Genomic DNA, 13,676 nt, shown 5'->3' on the forward strand with positions numbered 1-13,676 from the left:
CCCAAAAACCCTAACCCCAAATTCCTTTTCCTTTCTTGCAGCCTTCTCTTCATCCTAACTCAACTCTTGTTCCTAGAGAGAAAGACGAAATCTTTCATCGAGTGAGAATGAGGGCGGGCAAGAAACAGTCCCTTCAGATGAATTCAGCGAAGCAGAAGAACAAGAATAATAAAAACAAAGAAAAGAGTATAAAAAACCAATCAAAGGAAGACAAACTTAATAATAGTGAAGAGCCTGAACACTATCTGGAAGAAAAAGAAATTGCTACTGATTCCGAGTCTGAGTTTGAGGTAACTACTATATTCTCAAGAAACAAACAGAAATTTGCAGTTATATTTTGGAGTTAGGACCTTGTTTATAAATTTTAGAAGCTTTTAACCTTTTCATTTGCTTGTAATTCTTAGTTAGTTTGGGTTAAGCGTACATTTGTACATGCTTATACTACAATGTGTTGGTTTTTTGAACTGTTAATTTCAATTTGTAGTAGTTGGTATCATTGAGTTAATGTTTGTCAAATTAGGAACTTTCTGATTCTGAGGGCGAGTATTTTGAATCATCTGGGGATTCAGAAGCTGGAGAAAGCAATTCATCTGGAGATGAGGTACATGGTAATTTCCTTCATTTTCTTTTGATATGCAAATGCACTACGTGCCAAGAAATATGGAAAGATCAAGGTTTATATTTTTCAAATTTTGGTTTTATCTATGAGTTGGTCTTTGAAACAAAAGACATGATAGAAAAAGAGATAACAATGAAGGTAGAAATTACAATAAGAGTAAACTATTGCAGGATTCTATTGACACTGACAATAATGATAGCGTGGACAATGAAGATCAAAGTGAAGGTTCAGAATCTGATAAAGTTGCTGAAGAAAGTGATTCCTCTGAGGATGAGGTTTATTGCTTCTTCTACTCCCCTTCTTTCCTTTTCAAATTGAATTATATATTTACTTAATGCTTTACCATTATTTACTGGAAGTTTTAATTATATTGTTTATGTTTTATAAGGTGGCTCCTCGAAATACGGTTGGAGATGTTCCCTTGAAGTGGTACGAGGATGAAAAACATATTGGATATGATATAGCTGGGAGGAAAATAACAAAGAAGGAGAGGCAAGATAAACTGGAGTCGTTTCTTGCAAGCGCTGATGATTCAGAAAATTGGTGAGTTTCCAGTTGTAATTATTTTCTCATTTTTTGGTTATCATCAATGGGAACACATTTTCTTTTTTCACTTCATGAATCTGAGGTTTAACTGAATCAGGATGAATATAAATGGTTTGTAACTCTGTAATCCAGGCAACTGTTCTCCAGCCATTCTAGGAACTTATCCCTCCCAATTTTGCATTGATTACTGACTGCAACTTTTTTGGCTGGGATGTTTTTTTTTTCAGTTGCTGCTACACTGTATGAAATGTTGGAATCATTGATTGGCATCAGTGTCAGGAATTTGATATGAATCAGCTGTTTGTTTATATGCTTTTATTCTGTTTTTGTTGTCCATACATTAATTACTATAATTCCATTTCTGATTACTGAAATTTAAGTCCTTTTTGTTAACACACATAAAGGTACTATTTATTTGTGTTTTTTTTAATATCCAATTTTGGTTATTTTCAGGCGCAAAATTTATGATGAATACAATGATGAAGTGGTAGAACTAACAAAAGAAGAAATAAAAGTTATTCGTCGATTGGTCAAAGGAAAGGCTCCGCATCTTGACTTTGAACCATATCCGGTCTGTAGTTCTCATTAATTTTCCTGTTGACTACTTTTAGTTTTCATGATTAATTTGTCATATTATGTATATTATTATGCTGAATTTTTGTGTTTTTATGTGTTTTTTCAGACTTACAGCGACTGGTTCGACTGGGATGCGAAGCATCCACTGTCAAATGCTCCCGAACCAAAGAGGCGATTTACTCCCTCAAAATGGGAAGCTAAAATGGTAATTTTTCTTTTTGGTTCCAAACCATGGAATTGGCCAAGTGTTTTCTTAGCCTTTATATTGGGATTTATTATTTCTGAATAAGCAATTATATGACTTACGCTTGGCATCTCTTGGTCAAAATTTTAACATGGTTCATTGATCTCACTTTGGAATATATAGGTTGTAAAGTATGTTAGGGCAATTCGTAAAGGTTTAATAAAGTTTGACAAGCCAAAAGAAGAACCACGTTTTCACTTGTTGTGGGGTGATGATTCTGGCTCAGCTGAAAAGGCTGCACATTTATCTTACATCCCTGCACCAAAGCCAAAATTGCCAGGTACCATTTTCAATACCTGCAATTTTTTTTTTTTTTTTTTTAAAGTTTCAGAATTTTATGCACATGATATATCTTATACTGATTTTTGTTTCAGGCCATGAGGAGTCGTATAATCCTTCCCTGGAATACGTCCCAACACAAGAAGAGATTAATTCTTATATGCTGATGGATGAGGAAGACCGACCTAAATTTATACCTAAACGGTGATTCAAAATCTTGGTCTATGATTCTTATTTCCATTTCTAGTTTTATTTTTGAATATCTAGTATCTTAAAAAAAAATTATCTCTGATTAGGTTTACATCTCTAAGAAGCATCCCTGCATATGAGAATGCTGTTAAGGACTCTTTTGAACGTTGTTTGGATCTATACTTGTGCCCTAGAGTTCGTAAGAAACGTGTAAGTTGGTGACCCCTGTTGAAGACCATGTTTTTGAATGCTTGTAAAATATAGCTTTTGATGATTTTCTTGCAAGATCTTTGTATTAGTCCAGTCCGCTTCTACGCAGTCAAGCTAATGAAAATTCTTCCTTGCTATATTTCAGATTAATATTGATCCTGAATCATTGAAACCTAAGCTGCCAAGTAGAAGAGATCTTAAGCCTTACCCTGTGACATGCTATCTTGAGTATAGAGGTCATAAAGGTGCAGTTATGTCAATTTCCACTGAAGCTTCAGGACAATGGATTGCTTCAGGTTTGTATATCATCTTAATAGTTGTCTTTCCCAAGAAAATTTTCATTATCATTGGGCATCTATCTCATGGTGTAATCATCTTTAAAAAGGTGCAACTGACGGAACTGTACGTGTTTGGGAGGTTGAGACGGGTAGATGTATTAAAATATGGGAGCTTGGTGAAGCTGTCCAATGTGTAGCATGGAATCCTTCTCATGAGCTTCCTATCTTGGCAGTATCTGTGTAAGAATAATTTCGTTTCTCAATTGCAGTGTGCTTAATTTTTTTAACCCAAATGTTCTCTAGTTTGCAAATTTCATTTTCTTGCATTTTAATTTGATGAAGAATAATTCTGCAGGGGACAAGATGTAATTGTTCTCAATACTGGATTGGGCAGTGGAGAAGTGCAAAAAAAAGTGAAGGAACTACTTCATGTTGAGACACCTACTGTTTCAGATGATTCTGGTCTGTGTAAAAATAGCTATCATTATCAACAACAGATAGAAATGAATATTTTCCAATTCTCACATAAAATTATCATGTATGTACAGATAAAACAAGTTCCAGTTTGAGCTGGCTTCAAGACAACATTCATGGAGGAATAAAGTTGCGGCATTTTAGGGTAATTCCTCTTGTATTCATATGTTGACTGCAGTTTTCTCTTCATCTATGGTTATTGGAAGATATTTGTTTGAAACTCCTTTTTGGGTTTATTAACTTTTTACATTATGGTTTCTTGCAGACTGTATCTTCAGTAGAATGGCATCGTAAAGGGGACTATTTGTGCAGCGTGATGCCAGCTGATATCCTTCTTTTGCTCCTATTTAATTAAACTTCTGCATGTATGAATTATGTTGATCTTTCTTGCTAGGTTTTTATTGTTTCTTTATCAATTTGTTTCCATGTTTATATTATGTATTTGTCTGTTTTTTGGCTTCCGTTATTGTAAAAACGACACCTTCACGCCTGTTAACTGATGTCTGTTTTATGTGTTGGTGAGGATGGTTTTCTATTGCTCTCAGTTGGTGGACGTATTCCATCTTTTTGTGAAAACTTAAGGTTCATCTGTATGTTCTCAAGAATATAAAAGTAAGGAATGTTACTTAGGGTAACATCTGGATGGTAAAGAATTAATATCCTAGAAATTTCTACATCTTGGTAAATCAAGGTTATGGACCTTGTCTATGTGATATGTAGTTATAGTTCTGTTCCTATTTAGTCAAGGATCATCATAGGACTATAATGATTCCCTTTTAAGGTATAACTTGTGATGAGGGAATTCTGCAAATGGTTATGCTTTTGATTAGGTGCAATATGATTATGTTGATGCATATCAATATTGAAACATTGGTTAATTATCCAAGGATTGTTATGTAAATTTGATTTTCCCCCAAGGTAGGCAGATATTTGTGTGTGAAGTAGAAATAGGCATGTATTCGAACACATTTGCATTTTCTTGACTTGTTAATCACGTGAATCAAAAGCTATTCTCATACACCAGCTCTCTAAGAAGCTTACACAAAGACTACCTTTTAAGCTGCATGGACTTCCAGTAACATCAGTTTTTCATCCTACTCGTTCTGTTTTCTTTGTTGCAACAAAGAAAAATGTTCGTGTTTATGATTTGTTGAAGCACAAGCTGATTAAGAAGCTTGAGACAGGACTCCGCGAAGTTTCCTCTATTTCAGTTCATCCTGCTGGTTTTACCTCCATTCCCATTTATGATTTTTCACACCTTGTATTTATTTCTTGTTCTAGTCATATATCTAAGGTTTCCTTTCGATGCAGGTGATAATGTAATTGTGGGAAGCAAGGAGGGAAAATTATGTTGGTTTGATATGGACCTTTCATCAAAGCCTTACAAAATTCTCAAGTATGTCGGAGATTTCTTTTTTCTGCCCTTATAAGTGCCCACATTATAATATTAGCAATATTTTTCCCTTCATTAATTTTAAGTATATCACAATTGTGCTTAAAATATTTACCTTAGTTAAGGAGATAGTTCACCAACAGGCAAAATATTTCAAGTGGAATGCTTTGTTTAACTAATTGAATTTCAGGTGTTATATAATTACAAATTTCAAGCACTAGTAAATGTAATGTATGCAGCTTTCTGGTGTTCCATTTACATATTTTATCTGATATGCTGATTTGTCTTTGATGATTTTGGAACTTCTCAGGTGTCATCCAAAAGATATAACCAATGTGGCATTCCATCGTTCGTACCCCCTATTTGCATCGTGTTCTGATGATTGCACTGCATATGTTTTTCATGGCATGGTTTATTCTGATCTTAACCAGAACCCTCTTATTGTTCCACTGGAAATTCTTCGTGGACATTCAACCTCAAATGGTAGAGGTGAGTTTTTTACCAGTACGCGTCTTCTTGACATGCAGAACCGTTGATCACCATAAGATCAATTAATTAGTCAAAATAAAGTGGATGCGCCATTAATTTTAGGAATAATAGATATGTATCCCCTATCTTATGTAAATTTTGTACAGACTGTGTTTTTTCATGTCAGATCTAATTATATATCGTATGCACTTTTGAGTTGAGAAAAATGATTACACTTTAATTGTTTCTCATGATATTGCAGGAATATTGGATTGTAAGTTTCATCCAAGGCAACCCTGGTTATTCACTGCTGGTGCTGATTCATTGATCAAACTCTATTGTCATTAGGATGATAAAAAAAGCAGCATTTATTGTTCACACTGGTTGGGAAAAGATTGCACATCACATGACATTGAAGGATGACTGGGATTTGAGAGATGCTCATGTGCTGGATTGTATGATACAAGATGGTGTTCAAGCAAATACAGATACACTAGGTTGAGCGTTGAGGTAGCGAGTGGTTGATTTAGCTGTTGCCTATATTATCTGGATAAGGCCTCAGTTATAATTTTGACAAAGCCAATACTGGTTCTATGTTGATTTATTAATTGTCTAATATATTTATATGTATTTATAAATTGAAAGGTTTCGTGCATTTCTTGAAATTTGTGTTATTGAATGTTTTAGGTACTCTTGATTTCTTTCTCTCTCCTTTTTTTTTTTTTTTCTTTTTAATAGAACAACCAATAAAAGAAAAACCGATACATATTGTTTTTCAATGTTACTTCTGGTAGATTAGTATGATAATTAATTCAAGATATTTTAATCTATATGTTCAAAATAATAAGATTTCTGAACACCATTCTCAAGTGTAAAAGAAAACACTACTGTTGAAGCGATGTTTCCTACTTTAGCAGGTGCAGGTGTAAAAAGAAATTGCCATAAAGATAAAAATGTCAAACACACTAAAACATAATAAATCGAGTTTTCGCTTTCAAATTTCCTCAAATTGAATTTTTAAATAACATTCAACAATTGCATTAAGATTAACTCAGCTGTACACACAGTATATGACTATTTATACAGGTTTATGAGTCTACTTGCTCTCAGTTTATTTATTTGAGGACGTCGCTGAATGGCATAGCGTCAAAAGTTTGCGAGCATGTTTCGTTTATAGAAGCTGAACTGCAGCAATGGCTGGAATTTTCTCTCGTAATTTCTGTGTAACAGCTACTCGAACAGTCATGACACCAGCCGCTGGACCTGTGATTCGGACTTTCACTATTGGCTCTTCGATTGCTACTAGTTCAAGAGATCCTCCAGCTGCCCCAACAAGGTATGGCCTAATTTCTTCAAGCACCTGACATGATTAACACTCACACAATAAGTTAACTAGATCATAATAACTGCAAGTGGAAGCACATTATTTGAACTTTCACTGCAGCATTTATGTGGTGCAGACTCCGGTAAAAGAGAACCAAAACATAACAAAAATCCCCAATGTCATGTAAAGCAGCCTTTATGGATAATTGTGTCATGCAAAAACTTTCATCTCAACAGCGCAAATCACACACCTACAAATTCCAGGGGCTCTTGAAGAAAGAACTAAATCACTATTAAGAGGCTGTTGCATTTCTTACCATTGACCAAAATTTACAGTGTAAATAATTGTCAAAGTAAAGATAGCTAAAAAAATTAAATTTATATCTCATTCGAGTACTTTTATATCACCAAAATGAATACAGAAAGTCAAGCAGCTCCTTTTGTTTACCATTGATGGCATGTTCTTGTGGCCCATAGAAGCCAGTTACCTAATAATAGAGGTCAACCGTACTTCATAAATTCTTGTTTAACAGTATTACTAGCACTAATTTCCCTTAGTTAAAGGAGTGACGACTTTGTTCTCTCACAAATGTTTAGACATAGAAAAAAGGCATAAAAATAAATCCACTCACAAGTATTTAAAACCAAACACCCTCTGTAAAGGACTGTTCATATACAGAAAACATTTTGTGACTGCCTAACTAGTAGTTGCAGGTGGATGAAACTGGCAGAGAGAAGTCCTGAGATGCTAATTATACCTTTTGAGGCTAAATATATGTGGTGAGCAGAAAATATTGCTCAAACTGCCCAACAGGAATTAAATGTAAAACCCTTGAAAGAAGGAAGTATCACACAAATTGTAAATGAAAGAAACTGGAGTGTTTTAGAATTCTCTGGCAGATAAAAGATGATAGCAAATGATTTTCCAGGAACCAGAACTTAAGTGAAACCGTCTTTTAGTTAGAACTTTAAACAGGTGTAGAAAAACAGTTTTGGAAAACCTACATGTTATTGGAAATTGGCAGCAAAGAAAAGGTAATTAAACATTAAAGACCACAAAGAAAAAGTAATCAAACATTAATGTGAAATACAATTAATGTGCAACCCACAATATTTAGTCTGCATAGAGTTCAGTCCTTTCAGAAGTGAGATTTTCACCATCTATTCACTTCTTTTAATTCATCCCAAATGAGTTATTTACAGAAGTATATGCAAGACCAAATCTTTCAAACAAAAGTAACAGAACCACGTACGGAAGCCATAAACGAAGAAGTAACAATAAGATTAAAGTCAGTCATGCGATTACCTTCTCGATATTTTCTTCATTTAGCTCAAGTCCGGTTTCTTCATCTGCTACTGGTTCTACTGCAACTATTTCAGGAATCTTTTCCATTAAGCGACGCTCAATACCCATTTTCATCGTCATAACAGAACTTGGACAAGAGCCACATGCTCCTTGTAGCTTCAACCTCACAACATTGCCATCAATCTCATGTAAAGCCACATTACCCCCATCAGCAATGAGATATGGTCGAACCTCATCCAATACACTCTCCACATTCTCTGCAGTTAGTGGCAATTCCAATGCTGATTCTGGTGTAGCAACAGCCCTTAAGACTGCAAATCATCAAATGAAGTAATTTAATAACGAACCATTTAAAAGTTGACCAACAATAAAAGAAGAGAAAACTAAGTCCATATGCTATCAACCAAAATCGAAATAAACGTTGTGTTATCAAAACTCTCTTAAGAACATTATACAAACACTAAAAAGGGCCAAAAAAAAAAAACAAACATAAAAGACATAACTTCAAAGAGATTTTCGCACATATTCACAATTATACACACACTCAGATTGAAAAAGAGAAACAGGAAGCAATCAATTATATAAGCCTCTAAATTTGAATCTTCTTCAAATTGAAAGTAAGCAGAAACAAACCTAGCCTCCGATTAAACGCAGGCAACCGAATCCGCAGGGAACGACATGGGATACGCCGCAGCTGATTGCGTTCCCGCTTAAGCGAGACTTGAGTAGCAAATAAACTCGAACTCTACAAATTTGAGATTCATTACAAGTTCATTTTAGCTGATTATTTCAAAAAGACAAAAAAAGGAACTTTACAGAGAAACAAAGTAAATACCTTAAAGGGATGAGAAGAGGAAGGAGAGTCTGGGGTTTGCTGGGCCCTACAATAAATCGGGTTAAGCACCACAGCTTGCATGATCCTTCTCTTGATTGTTAGCTAAAAAAAAAAAAAGTAAAACCCAAAGCCAATTGATTGATTGCTTGATGAAATATAGATTTCAATCTTTGTCTAAGCTCTGCTCTGCGATTTATGGAGGTTAGCGCCGCCTTTTTTGTTTAATGGTCGAAAATGGAGGGCTATGTATAATTTAATTTTGTTTTGATTGGAAAATGTGGCTGGAATCTGGGAGTTTTGGTTCTGTTTGTTTTGATATTGGCAGGGAGAGTTCTAGTTCAAGTTGTTTTCAATGTTTTAAACCGGACCACTTGGTTCCATAAGTATGTAGCAAAACCGAATATTTGGATTAGTGAAGGTTAAAACTAATTACAATTTTGAAGATTGTCAAACCAAAAAAAAAAAAGATAAAATAAAAAGTGAAGTTTATAATTATCATGAAACTACAAATATTTTTTCTCAAATATTATAAATTCAAATATCATTGGAGGCCCAGGTAAAAGGCTTGATAGCTTAAACCGTGATCAAACCCATTCGGTTTACAGTTATTTTTGGCCAGATGTTTATCCGGTCAAACCCGGAGGCAATCTTAACGAACCGGTTAGGGGAAATAAACCAATGAATTATAAACTACGTCGTTTCGAAGCTCAAAACATTCACTAGCTTTTCTTGCTTATTCAGCCTTTCCATTTTTATCGTCTTAATTACACTCACTCCCTAAAGAAGGAAAAATCCGGCTCCCAAGCTCCAACCACCGGCGCCTTAGAGTTATTTAAGTTCCGGCAACATTGAGGTAAAAACAACGGTCTCTCAAGTTTCATGATTTTTTTCTTCTTGATTAAATCAGTGGATGCTTTCAACGACATCTATTCCTCTAAAGAGGCAAGAAATCTTGAAATTGAACTGGATCATCAAGTGATTGTTCTTAGCATCATAACGAGAAGAAAATGAAAACGAAAATTTTAGATTCAAAGGACATGTTTTTTTTTTTTTTTTTTTTTTTTTTTTTTTTTTTTTGTGTTGTTAGATTAGGACTAATGTGTAAGTTCAAACTTTACTCTTTTAACTGCTGATAAAGTTTGAAACTTGGTATTGTATAAGCTCTCATTAATATTTTGATCATCAGATGTTTGGGTTTCGATATGTTTAATGCTTTTATTAATCTTTTATGAAAAATTTTGCACTTGTAGTTTATCTGGTTTTTTGAAGTTGAGTTCTTTCATATTATATGCTATCTGCATCTTACATTGAATTGAGAATTACATTTAAAATATTTGATAATTCTAGTTCATAAACCTGAGGAATTAAGGAAATTATTACATGCAGTTGGGATTTACTTGATTAGTTTAAACGTAGTTGACATTTTTGTGCTAGTTTCATTGATGACACTTATTGATTTAATGATTTCTAACCAACTTGATTCATTTGCTGGGTTGACGTCTAGGTCAAATCAATAATTACAGAAACAAACTTCTTTTGATCTTCTGGCAATGTTCTCCTATCATGTCAAAAAATTCCCTTTCTTTTAAAAAAAGGTTCTTGTCTCAAGTTAGAGGCAGCTTTCTCCTACCTTTTATTTGTTCGATTTCCTGGGAGGCAATCGCCAACTTCCAAACTGTTTTATTATGATTGCAGCAAAATGCCAATCATCAATAGAAATATTCCTCTTGAAACATAATTACCTGTTCTTTTTGTGCATATGCACACATATGTTTCTCCCATCAAGATTTTGTTTGGATATGAATATTTTTTTGAACTAGTGCCATTTATTTTATCTCAGGACTGTTCGTGTGACCAATATACTTGAGCATAATGGATGCCAAATTTTTTCGCTTTCTTAAGATTGTTGGTGTTGGATACAAAGCCAGAGCAGAAGCAGAAGGCCGTCTCTTATATCTCAAGTTGGGATACAGTCATGAGGTTGAACTCACAGTGCCTCCTGCTGTTCGCGTTTTCTGCTTCAAGAACAATGTTGTTTGTTGCACTGGAATTGACAAGCAAAGGGTGCACCAGTTTGCTGCCTCTGTTCGTAGTTGCAAGCCTCCTGAAGTTTACAAAGGCAAAGGTATAATGTACATTGATGAAGTGATAAAAAAGAAACAAGGGAAAAAGTCGAAGTAATGGAAGCAAGAATGCACAAGACTGATAGTGAATTACGTGTGGTGAGTAGTTCCTTGGTTTGAAGTACAATTTTTTGTTCTGTAAAACCAAGTTAAATTTATGGTTTGAAATGTAGGAACAATTTAGAAGTAAAAAATTTAAATTAGTTTAGTTTTTTGCAATGACATAACTGGTGATTCAACAAAGTTTCTGCTTGTCCGTTAGGGGCTTTATTTTCATTAGATTAGAAAAACACCAAAATGAACATAAGGTTTTTCTTTCCCCTTCAATTGACATAGACATTTGTTCTTTATATTTTGCATTTCTATATGTTATTTTGTACCATGCATGTGAATTTTTTTAAGGTCTTTAACCATTAGATTGCAGAAGTAAAAATAGCTTTTAGGCCTTCAAGATTTGCCTTGCTGCTAGCAGAAATGTAGGGATTATGTTTTTGGTCTATCTGTAGAAATTAACAATTAGTGCAATTAAGAGCCTTGATCCAATTAGTTAAGAACAAAGTCCACTTTAACAAAAAAATATAATAAATTCAAATTCTCTCTCTGCTTGACTGCAAAACTTTATAGAAATAACAAGCAATAAGAAGTTTTAGTTATTTTACATGAACATAGATACAAACAACCACACAACAAACTCTGAGAAATCAAATTAAATTCAACCTGAAACAAATCATGAACTTAGTTTGCTACAAATTTTTCCCTAATTAATACACACCATGAGCAGATGCATAAAGAGGGTTATTAAGTGTTTTGTTGGATGACCCCTTTTTCCTGAAGAAAAAATCTCCCAGAAGAGGAACTAAAGGCTTCTTCTTCATCACCTTCCTCTCCTTTTTACCTCCAAAATATCCTCTCTCTTCTCCAAGACTCAATATTTGAGCCAAATTTGGTGAATTCTCCATTCTTATCATAAACTCTCTGTTCTTTTCTTCCTCTTTAAAAACATCTTCTCTCTTTTCAAAACTTACCCTTGCTGCAGCCGCTGCCTTTTTAGCTGCTGCTGCCTCTGCCTCAGCCAACTTAGACATGTTCTTGTGTAACTCAGCATTCAAAGAAGCCACTGCAATTTCTGTCTCTGACTCTCTCTCCTTTAGTACCTTCAACTCCACCTTTGTTTGCTCAAGCTCTGCCTCTAGTTTCTTTAAAGTATCCAAGAATTCATTATTATTGTTACTTCCTTCATGATTATCTTCTTTACAAATAGGGCTTATAGGACTTGGAGATGAGTAATGCATCCATGAAGTGTCATGGCTAGGAGGAGGAGTGTAATATGGCTTGGGAGAGTATATTTCTCCGACAAGAATGCGTTCACCGAATATGGCAACAGCCTCTTTCACAGAGCGAAAAGGGCGAGAAGTGTCGACAAAGGAGCTATAGTCTTCGTTTGGTTTTGGAGAAAGAAGAGGAGTTGGGGTTTCTTCCATGGTGAAGATGAATGAGAGTAACTAGCTAGCTATGTTGTGTGTTTTGGAGGGATGAGAAGGGATTATTTGACAATGAGTTTGGTTTGGTTTTCTTTGCTTTTACTTCAAAAGATATATTAAAAAAAAATGATTGATAAGAAAGAGGAGACATTAGAGATGGGAGACCGTTGTTTTAAGGTTAAGACAGCATCGAAAGGGAATTTGGAAGTGGACGTGTAGATTATGATTTGTAAACCACCAATTGTTGGCGTATTGATTTACAAGGGATTATACTTACTAATACTCTTTGTCTTTGTTACTTGGGATTGGATTGGAGTTTGAATATTTTAGGTTTCTTCTTTCTTTCTAAGGCCTTTTTTATTTGTTGGTTTAAATGAATTCTTGTGAAATTTCTTTGGAATTTATATGTTTATGTCTAATATGAAAGGAAATGTTAATTTTATTGCCATTAATTCAATTTTAAAAATTAATAATTAATCAAACCGGCAAAAATTCTATAATTTTGTAAATAAATAAATAAATATATTTAAGTTCATTTATACCAAATGTATGTATGTGCGCGCGTGCATATATATATATATTGCTTATCCTTGTTGTTAAGAACCCGAATGGATATAATGACAAGAGATTCATATAGCGGATCCGATTAGTTTGGAAATAAAGCTTAATTGTTATATATATATATATATATATATATATATATATATATATATATATTATGATTTGCCTATTCTTGTTGCTACGAACTCTGAGCGGATACAATAACAAATGATTCATTTGGAAATAAAGCTTAATTGTTGCTAATATATATATATATATATATATATATATATATATATATATATATATATATATTATGATTTGCCTGTTCTTGTTGCAACGAACTCTGAGCGGATGCAATTACAAATGATTCATATAGTCGATGCCGGTTAATTTGAGACTAAAACTTAGCTATTGTTGTATTGTCATACCAAATAAAAAGTTACCCAAATCGAAACTAAAGTTTGAAAATTTGTTTAATAGCTCCATGGATGATTCGAATATTGAAGAGAGCGACCCACCCATGCACACAAGAGGCAATGCAAGTATTAAGCAATGGATCAAGTTGATGGAATTATCATATGAAGACAATCCCATAATTTTGAACCAAAACAACATTTGATTGACTCGACCACCCCACCGCATATAAACATGTCCTTCTCAAATTAATGATATGAGAAGAGATTTGCATTTGTAGTGTGTTCTTGCTCTCTCTCTATTGTTTTCAAAAAACAAAATAGGGAATTTTTACTGGTCAGAATTGTTAATTTGTATTTTTTAAAAATAAATAGC

The 13,676-nt window shown here is 34.0% G+C and overlaps 4 protein-coding genes across 4 annotated transcripts; 2 read left to right on the forward strand and 2 right to left on the reverse strand.

Annotated features, from left to right (window-relative positions):
* LOC105629640 (Transducin/WD40 repeat-like superfamily protein) lies at positions 1-5,770 on the forward strand. The gene is made up of 18 exons (XM_012211255.4): positions 1-290; positions 521-601; positions 790-894; positions 1,008-1,162; positions 1,619-1,736; positions 1,848-1,946; positions 2,109-2,265; positions 2,360-2,468; positions 2,561-2,663; positions 2,809-2,959; positions 3,049-3,181; positions 3,297-3,403; positions 3,490-3,560; positions 3,681-3,741; positions 4,411-4,638; positions 4,727-4,811; positions 5,119-5,297; positions 5,539-5,770. Exons 1-18 carry the CDS (start codon positions 108-110, stop codon positions 5,622-5,624), a joined length of 2,211 nt encoding a protein of 736 aa, XP_012066645.1. The 5' UTR covers positions 1-107; the 3' UTR covers positions 5,625-5,770.
* A 479-nt stretch (positions 5,771-6,249) lies between these two features.
* Positions 6,250-8,960, reverse strand: NFU2 (NIFU-like protein 2). Its single transcript, XM_012211257.3, has 4 exons — positions 8,741-8,960; positions 8,539-8,650; positions 7,906-8,216; positions 6,250-6,636 (listed from the first exon to the last, which is right to left on the reverse strand). Exons 1-4 carry the CDS (start codon positions 8,819-8,821, stop codon positions 6,448-6,450), a joined length of 693 nt encoding a protein of 230 aa, XP_012066647.1. The 5' UTR covers positions 8,822-8,960; the 3' UTR covers positions 6,250-6,447.
* A 487-nt stretch (positions 8,961-9,447) lies between these two features.
* On the forward strand, positions 9,448-11,213 carry LOC110009057 (large ribosomal subunit protein uL6m). The gene is made up of 2 exons (XM_020677644.3): positions 9,448-9,593; positions 10,581-11,213. The coding sequence occupies exon 2, from the start codon at positions 10,613-10,615 to the stop codon at positions 10,919-10,921; it is 309 nt and encodes a 102-aa protein (XP_020533303.1). The 5' UTR covers positions 9,448-9,593; positions 10,581-10,612; the 3' UTR covers positions 10,922-11,213.
* Positions 11,214-11,442: 229 nt separating this feature from the next.
* LOC105629642 (WEB family protein) lies at positions 11,443-12,493 on the reverse strand. The gene has a single exon (XM_012211258.4). The coding sequence runs from the start codon at positions 12,342-12,344 to the stop codon at positions 11,625-11,627; it is 720 nt and encodes a 239-aa protein (XP_012066648.1). The 5' UTR covers positions 12,345-12,493; the 3' UTR covers positions 11,443-11,624.
* Between the last annotated feature and the right edge of the window lie 1,183 nt (positions 12,494-13,676).

The sequence above is a fragment of the Jatropha curcas genome, chromosome 6 (assembly GCF_041381405.1).
Source record: "Jatropha curcas cultivar XTBG-Jc1 chromosome 6, XTBG_Jcur_1.0, whole genome shotgun sequence".
NCBI classification, from domain to species: Eukaryota; Viridiplantae; Streptophyta; class Magnoliopsida; order Malpighiales; family Euphorbiaceae; genus Jatropha; species Jatropha curcas.

Bases quoted from the DNA above. Each gene is read 5' to 3' on its own strand.
- LOC105629640 (XM_012211255.4), top strand. From the start codon at position 108: ATGAGGGCGGGCAAGAAACAGTCCCTTCAGATGAATTCAGCGAAGCAG. The intron at 3,182-3,296 runs GTAAGAATAATT...ATAATTCTGCAG, and splicing joins CCTATCTTGGCAGTATCTGT to GGGACAAGATGTAATTGTTC. The intron at 3,561-3,680 runs GTAATTCCTCTT...GGTTTCTTGCAG, and splicing joins TAAAGTTGCGGCATTTTAGG to ACTGTATCTTCAGTAGAATG.
- NFU2 (XM_012211257.3), bottom strand. From the start codon at position 8,821: ATGCAAGCTGTGGTGCTTAACCCGATTTATTGTAGGGCCCAGCAAACC. The intron at 8,217-8,538 runs GTTTGTTTCTGC...GATGATTTGCAG, and splicing joins TGCGTTTAATCGGAGGCTAG to TCTTAAGGGCTGTTGCTACA. The intron at 6,637-7,905 runs GTAATCGCATGA...TAATCATGTCAG, and splicing joins ATGAAGAAAATATCGAGAAG to GTGCTTGAAGAAATTAGGCC.
- LOC110009057 (XM_020677644.3), top strand. From the start codon at position 10,613: ATGGATGCCAAATTTTTTCGCTTTCTTAAGATTGTTGGTGTTGGATAC.
- LOC105629642 (XM_012211258.4), bottom strand. From the start codon at position 12,344: ATGGAAGAAACCCCAACTCCTCTTCTTTCTCCAAAACCAAACGAAGAC.